The sequence below is a fragment of the Hyposmocoma kahamanoa genome, unplaced genomic scaffold, assembly GCF_003589595.1.
Source record: "Hyposmocoma kahamanoa isolate Upper Pololo Valley unplaced genomic scaffold, ASM358959v1 63, whole genome shotgun sequence".
Classification (NCBI taxonomy): Eukaryota; Metazoa; Arthropoda; class Insecta; order Lepidoptera; family Cosmopterigidae; genus Hyposmocoma; species Hyposmocoma kahamanoa.
Window position 1 is genome coordinate 17350013 of NW_020653851.1, and position 8567 is coordinate 17358579.

Sequence of the window (8567 nt, forward strand, 5' to 3'; positions counted from 1 at the left end):
AAATTTTTATTTTTATTTTGGATTTGAAAAATTTCCTTTCTTTTATTCAACTTTTTCAATTAAATTTAACACTAAAACCCTTTTAAAACAAATTACTCAGAAATCTATTACCGAACAGCGAGCCAATTATCCGGATTTAGCTCTTATATTAACGTCGTATCGACGGAATTCCCTTCCTCATTCTTTCCGCTCTTAATGCGATTAGTACCGTTCAAATGTCAAATATTGTGTCCAAATTTAGATGTAGATTGTGTTTATTAACCAATTGTTTACTTTAGTTTATTGACCGTAAGTAACCTTGTGATATTTTATCGTAATTTTTCTACCACTAACCAAATACAGCAATTCTTTTTATAAAATATAAGTGAGCGAAACCGAATCCTATGTACCCCGATAATGGAAAGGGTAAGACGGAATTAAATCATGCAATTCCATCTCACATACTGAATTCGATACAATGTCTTCCATAAGCTTGAAGTCACGCAATAATCATTGTCTCAGGCCCCGAGTTAAAGTACTGTTTGGTTGGTTTTGCATTACATTCACTTGAAATTATAGTATATCAAGTACGCACATACATACAAGACGGTTGGAAAACGGTGCTTATTTATTGAGAAATCGAGAAACGGTTCGAATCTCTGTGGTGGCTTGTATCTATCAGTTTTAAGTTATGCACATTTGTGACTGTCTAATGGCAATAGGTCTCGCTAACAATGAAGGAAAACATTGAGCCACGTGTCGAATAAGGTTCACTACTCTTGGTAAACATGAAAAATCCCCCACCCGCTTTGGGCTGGCGAGGCGGAATTAGGCCTAAACCCTTTGTAGTAGACCCGTGCCCCGAGTGGGATGTATAATTAGGTTGACGATGACCAAATCCATACACTACAAGACTTAAAATCCAGCCCTAAGGAATGTACATCTGAAAATTGACACGAAAATTATCTCCGCAGATACCGTTTACGAAACTCAAAATCTCTCCGAAATGCACCCGCAGCTAATTAACATTAATTCGCTAGCTTTTTTAAATGATGTGATACTTTTAAATGTAGGGTACAAAATTACGACCATTTATCAATAAACTCTGACTATATCTCAGAGAACTCTGATGGATAACCTACATTAATAAATTAAATATTCGCCACATAATTTACAGCTAATGCCTATATGAGATATGACTTATGAGAAAGTTAAAAGTTAAGTATTACGTTTCGTTTTTGTGAAAATAAATCAAATTATACGTACAATTCTTGCTAGACAAAAGGGACACGGATTCCTCAATCATAATACAAGGTTTAATGGATATATGAAAGGTTTTTCATTTTCAAAATCTGCACTAGCAGAATACAAGTAGTTGTGAATTTTTAACTTGTCACAGGTCAACATATTATAGCAGTTCTAGTAAAGTCGAAGTAGAGCACCAGTTCAGCCGGTTGTACAAAAGTGGAGGCAACGAGTTTTTTTACGGTCCCAACGTATTCCCGCGCCCCTTCGCATCCCGGCTCGTCAGTTCCTTATAACGCAGCATGTGTTCTTGTTTGCTACGAACTAAGTTGTACGTTAATTGTTATTTTTAAAATCTGTGATCGCATACCTAGTTCTTAATTTCGCGGTCTACTGTTACGCTGATATTTTCGTAATGACCAAGTTCTATCATTTGTAACGCTTAGCATTTCTAACTATATAGTTGATTTTATGTGAAAACGTGTGTTTATTGTGCTATGTATATTGTAATTGAAAAAGACAAGTCATTGTTTTCACTGTGAGGAATGTATGCGCTAAATGTGATGTTAAAAGCTGGATACAAACTTTTTAAGGACTTTTCTGACAGGACTTTTCAACACAAACCTGTAAGTTGATTAAATAAAAAAATAATTAATTACACAGTGAATGTTTTCCTTAAATAAAATTAAAGTAGGATATTGAACAAGTTGAAAATCACCTGTGTAGGACAGAAATGTGATGTCCTATGTACATCATATGTCTTAATTTACTTTCCTTAGGTACTAAGTACTTAGAAGACATTTTCGAATTTTTTTATAATTTGAATTTTTACGAATCTACTACTGGCGATGATATCTATTTACGACCTCTGTGGCTTAACTGTTACCATTGCGGACGCTAGTTGAGGAGGTTCCAGGTACGATTTCCAGTAGCACCAACTTGGGAAACCAACTTATCAAAGTTGATGCTGGTCTGAGTGTTGTGGGTAGTTTCGCTGTCCTGCTAGTTATAGCATAGGGAATTTTCTACAATGAGTCCATAGTTTTCTGGCACATTTAACTATTATTAGACAACATCACACAAATCTCTGATCCCAAAGTAAGTAACTAAAGCACTTGTGTTATGGAAACCAGAAAGAACGACGATACCACAAACACCTAGAACTTTTCTACATTGACCCGGGAGACAATATAGAAAAGTTCGTTTCTAGATTGAAACACCATGAAAACTGGTGTACTCAGATAGGGACACCATGAAAACTGGTGTACAAGCCACTCCACCACGGAGGTCATCAAATTATTATTTAAATGCACGATTCCAATCTGAAAGAAAACGACAATATATGTAAAATTGTTATGTGATGAAGCGTAAATTTTGTTACGCCACATTCTACCACTGGGCATCAGCTGTGGGACTCGTATGACCTGGCCTTGGTATGAAACGGTTATAAAATCGTAATTGCAAATGTATTCTAACAGTACCGTGAGAAACCTATTAAAGGTTACATCAAATGCTTTGATTGGACTCTGGATTATGTTTTACCGCTGTGTTTCTCTGCTAAGTAATAATTAAGAATATAATTAACACGTTTGTGAAAAATCATATTATCAATGAAGTTTCTCACCAATATTCCTTTTAATTTTTTTCCTGGAGTATAAGCTTCATACTTTTTTTCTGATATCAAGTCACGGGACGAACAAGTCGCGTGGCTGGCGGTAAGCGACACGCCTATCTATAACAGTTGTAGTGCCGCTCATAGTTTTAAATAGCAAGGATCTGAGAGCCAGGAGACTTATTGGCGACGTTAAGCTCGAATCTAAACTTCATGACTTAACCCACCGGCGCCTGTCTGTCGGTTTTCAACAGAATATATTTCGGTGAGAGCGCCCATGTGCTCCATCAATTCACTGCGGGGTTTATCAATTTGGTCATCTTTTATTATACGCACAGCCCAGGAATAGAATTCACTACCTGCAACTTTCACATACAACCCGAGTATCCTTAAGATGCGACTGAATGGGCATCTTCTGGGTGAACTCGTTCCATCTTAGAACCTACCTTTGCTCCAGAGTTAGGTAGTAGTAGTCAAGAACATGTCCATTTTTTTTACAAAAAATGCAGCACTGACACTTCACCAGCACACTATGACATAAAGTTGACAAGTCCCAAATACATTGCTGATCGGCGGCGCAGCAGAACTAGATATAGATTTTCCCTTGATGAGCTCTATCATAAGAAGCACTATTTCTACCGCATCACCTATTACAATATTTTATGAAAAACTAATGCTATTGGATGAAGAGTACCTATACTTATACTTAGGTTGAGATTTCTAGAATTAAATTCAAGTCTTTAACTAAGCAAAACTGGAGAGCTTAAGCAAGTTTTTCGTATCTACAAAACGAACTTTACTTAAGTTCAAGCAAGAAACTACGAAGTAAAGTCAAAGTTCAATTTAATTTCTTGCTCAAAACTTAATCAAAGTTTGTTTTTGTAAGTATGAAAAACTTACTTAGTGCCATCTTTGCTTAATCGAAGTCGAAGTTCGTTTTATAAATCTCAACCTAAAGGCTGAGATAGTCTTAATGTGTATTAGATTTTAAAGATGATTGAAAATAGTAGGCAGTATTAGTAAATTCTATAGTTATTTTCTTATAATAATACCAATTTGAAATAAATAATAAACAAGACAGAATACTCTGAAGTTATGTATGTAAGTAATAAGTAACTTGGAAACTTTTTGTATTGCGTTTTTATGGCGTGACTGTCAAGACTTACTAGGACGCAACTGTCAACAAACTTTCAAGAAAAATGTCAAAAATCTGCCTATGTTCAGAAAATCCGCTAAATCCCTACAAATAGTGTTCTGTGTATATTCGTCTGTTATCATTATCTAAATCTAAAAGAATAGATTTCACTACTTTATTATACCTTTTGACGATGCGATTAAATATGTAGTGAAGTATTATTTGTAGTACCTACTTAATATTTGTTATGCTTTTAATAGATCATGATGAAGAATTTTACTAAATTTAGAACAAATAGTGCTTCTGCTATAAATACTAGATACGGACGGAGATTATTGTCCTCCGATTACTTGTGGGATGAAGTACCTAAGAAGAAACTATTTTCAAATAAGGTGAGGTTTAAAAAAGGTATTACGACAACATAAGCTGTCTTAGTTATCGGGTAGGTATTGCATGATTGGTTGTCGGGTAAACTTTGTTGGTAAAATCATCTTTAGATAGAATATCGTCAAAAATTCTACGCTCATCTTCAGCTATATGTTGGTATCGTAGCATTTAAAAAAACAGCACAGTGTCCCTCCACCTGCCTGGTGGAGCAAACTCGGTAAAAAATAATTAATCGTCTATATGAGGCAGTATATGTACTAGAGCGTTCCCTACGATTCATAAACTATATTCTCTATTATATTCTGTATATTGTCGACAGATGGAAACGTCTGGCGGATCAGAGAGTTCAGGAGGGGAAGATGCGGAGGCGCGGCGGTCGCGTCGCGGGCACGTGTTGGCCGAGCTGCTGCAAACGGAAAGAGTCTACGTCCAAGAACTTGGCTCTATACTCAGTGTAAGTTGAGTGCTCTAATGACCTTCAGAACTATTGAAACCCTTTCTCCAATAAACGCTTATATAATTATGACGCGTATTCGTATCATGTCTTCAACCGTCTCAAACCGTCTTCAAACTGCCTCCGTGGCCGAACGGTTACCATGCCGGACTGCCACGCAGAGGTCCCAGGTTCGATTCCCGGGCCGAGAGAAATATTAGTATGGTCTACATTTATTTCTCTCGTGAGTTTGGGTGTAATTTGTGGTTGCCTATGTGTGTGTATGTGTGTCCATGGCACCCGCGACACAGGAATTCCCTAGTGCGGTGCTATGTTGAGTGTGTGCGTTAAAAAAAACCTGACGTATTTGTCATATGTTAGTTATAGTTATGCCATCCTTCACGTCACACTCCAAAGCATCCGATGAAGCATGATGTCTTAATATCTACCATTACGCGCTCTGAAAACCAAACATGTCATCTCTATGTAAGTGGTCCGCGATCCGCATGTGTAAACGTTTCCAATGGACAGTCACGGGCGAGCCGCGCTGCATAGTGGTGTATGTATCTGGTGCATCGATGCACCGCACGCAAGCAAACGCGGTGCTCCGCGGACCGGAACGCAATGCACGCTACGCACTCACCAACTGCAAGTCAGTGCAGTCTCTCGCTCGCGTGTTGCAACTCGCTGCTTTCTGCACCATGAAATATGGAAAATACGACCTCCATAAATCATCCGCGAACATCAGTGTCGGCACCTCCTACTCGTGGTACTACAGAAAGAATGACAACCCCACCACCCGGAAGACTAAACGCCTCACTAGAGCGGCCTCCGATTCAACGCTCTTCAGTGACTATGCAAACCAAATTTCGATGTTCGAAAAAGAGAAATCGATTAAAAAGTGTAAGAAATCAGTGAGCGACGTTAGCAAAAATACACGTGTCAAATACAATCCGCGAACGTTCAAACCCGTGTACATGGAACCGTTCATTGGAAACTTCTATTACGGTAAACCTCTACCTGGTTACGAGGACACGCAAAAGACTGAGGAGAAAATATCGTATTTACCGGATTCCGATATTGTGACTGCCTCAGAAGACACTACCGCGGAGTCTCTCACGACAGCTCCAACTGTGGTTGATGTTCCAGAACTCGTTAAAAATCCGCTTTATGGATGTATTGAAGCAGATGTACAAATATCGACACCTGAATACCTCACCGATTCGGGAAATTCCAAGGATTCTCAACTGAAATCCTCCAGTTGCACGGAGTTACGGAATACTATGTGTAGTAGCAAAGTTTCAGAAGAAGTCTTGTCAAATATACTGAAAGATTACAAAAAGATAATGAAGGAGTGGAACAATACTATAACAAATCACTATTCCACAATATCACACTGCAGTAAACAAGGCTCGTCATTATGCCGGAAAAGCAACACAGACAGTTATGTTAGAAGTTTGCATTCAACGTTATCGTGCAGAAGGCCCAGCAGGTGCGCCAAGACGGCAACTAACCGGCATTATAGTTATGCTTATACCACGAAACAATGCAAAAAATCTAAATCGTTAGATCAAAGGAAAACTCAGAGTTTAGGTCGAAACCATACTTTTAGTAATTGGTCGTCCACATTGCAGAAGCTGAAAAAGAAATCAAAGTTCTGGAAAATAGACCAAACCTTGACTGCTTCGGAATGTGAATGTTTGGAAGCTATTTACGAGGATTACGACAAACGTTTACAAGAGTGGTGTGATACCATTAGCCATTGCTCATCTTACCTTTCTTCGGTAACTGTTCCTCCCATAGTCTGTATTTGAGCGTTTCAAGTGATTATACATAGCAACATACAAAATTGTTGCTAATCGCTAAAGTTTATTCCAATATCCCTTTATTTCCAGGGTTATAAAGAGGAAATCGAGAAACCAGAAAACCAGCATCTGCTCCCAGCTGCACTGGTCGGCCAAGCAGACGTACTGTTTGGCAACCTTCACGAGCTGTTCACATTTCACCAGGACGTGTTCCTTAAAGACCTCGAAAAGTCGATCTCAGCCACAGAACTCGTCGCATTGTGTTTCGTTGAAAAGGTAAAACTAAAACGTTAACTGTTCCTGTCAGTTGACAATGTTCGTTCATTTAATAAAACTTATTTATTAACCAGTACCGTTTATTTTTTTCAGAGAGAGACATTCTTCCGCCTATACAGCTATTACTGTCAGAACATCCCACGTTCAGAGCGGCTCCGCGAGACACTGGTGGACACGCATCTCTTCCTGCAAGCGTGTCAGCTCAGACTCGGTCACAAACTGCCATTGGCTGCGTACCTGCTCAAGCCTGTACAGAGGATCACAAAGTATCAGCTGCTGCTCAAGGTATCTTTATCATTTCTGTGAATTTGTGAAAATCATGCCTATAGGTACCCAAAAAGTTTAAAATGCTGTATTTAAAAATGTTGCTAGATTATGTTCTCTGGTTTTGAGAAATATTTCTTTCTTTCAGGACCTGCTACGATATGGTGAATGTGGGTCAATGAGCACAGGCCTACAAGAAGCCTTGGACTGCATGCTGGTCGTGCTCAAATGCGTCAATGATTCCATGCATCAGATCGCTATTACTGGAGTGCCAGTAAGTTATTCGAATGCTTTTAGTATTTATATTAGAAATTTAAATATCCGATTTCTCTGTTCAATAATAGATAGTACGTAAACTTCTTATATCTATCGTTACATAAACAAAATGTCAAGAGATGTCAAACACCGTCGCGTGAACAAGTTTGCAGTCTGCGAGCATGTCATGGATAAACCTACACATTCAATGAAGTTTGACAAACCCCAGGTCCTTGCAAAAGAAGTCCGTTATCTACCCAGGATGCTGCGAGAGTCCATTGAAATTAAAAAACATCCTAATTTCAACAGGGAAGATGTTTTCTCCGTACCACCAGTTTGGGATCAAGTATTTCCTCTGATGAAAAGTCCCATATAGACATAAGACTCCACTACTAATTAATATGTTTTAGTTTATTCTAATTTATATTATTAATTAATGATAAATTGAATTTAATAAAAATTCATTCAGTAAAATAATTAGTAAAACTTAATGTAGCGTAAATTGGAATGTTTTCTTTGTAAAATTAAAAATACGGTATTTAATTAATAACTATAGTGAAAAAATAGGGTTGTTTGCATTAATATTAGACATAACTGATTGAAGATTATACCACCTCAGTCAACCTTGACCATGGGGCCTATAAAGGGCTCGAACGTCGATTTGTTTGAAACAAATATACGCGATTTAAATCCGGAAAAATAGTTTCATATCCTGCATAAACAAAAGTTTACCGATATTGGAAACTAATTATGCCGTTTTTTCGTTTATAATGCTATTTTTTGGTACACGGCTAATTAATAATGTTCATTCACTTAAGATAAAGTGACTTCACATCAATCACCTGGATAGTTTGTCCAAAATCCATAATTTACCTTTCTTCAGGTGGACCTAAGTCAACAAGGAGAACTACTAATGCAAGGTTCATTCCTGGTTGCGTCGGAGAACAAACGGGATCTTCGTCTCAGGATACGGCCGCGTCGCAGGCACATCTTTCTCTACGAAAAAGCCATGCTCTTTTGCAAACCAGCTACAAAGAACAGCCATAATAAGGCTACCTATCACTTTAAGCATGATTTACAGGTGAGCACTTTGGTGCTACTTTATAAGCTTGGCTTTTTTCCTCTTTTCTTATAACCTCTCTGGTGGTGTCAAATTACAGCTATAATTTAAGTGAT

At 38.0% G+C, this 8567-nt stretch overlaps 1 protein-coding gene across 7 annotated transcripts in view; it reads left to right on the forward strand.

Annotated features, from left to right (window-relative positions):
• Positions 1–8567, forward strand: part of LOC113230497 (guanine nucleotide exchange factor DBS-like) — a 135806-nt gene that overhangs the window by 119490 nt on the left and 7749 nt on the right. For 6 of the 7 annotated variants that reach the window (XR_003310498.1, XM_026464454.1, XM_026464456.1 and 3 more), the window contains exons 12-16: positions 4678–4812; positions 6687–6872; positions 6966–7157; positions 7285–7410; positions 8275–8472. Coding sequence is in view for 6 of the 7 variants with exons in the window: in XM_026464454.1 (XP_026320239.1) it covers positions 4678–4812; positions 6687–6872; positions 6966–7157; positions 7285–7410; positions 8275–8472 (837 nt within the window). In the remaining variant the exon portion in view is untranslated. Of the gene's footprint in view, positions 1–4677; positions 4813–5100; positions 6576–6686; positions 6873–6965; positions 7158–7284; positions 7411–8274; positions 8473–8567 lie in introns of those variants that run through there. The other variant, XM_026464460.1, reaches the window with a different exon arrangement.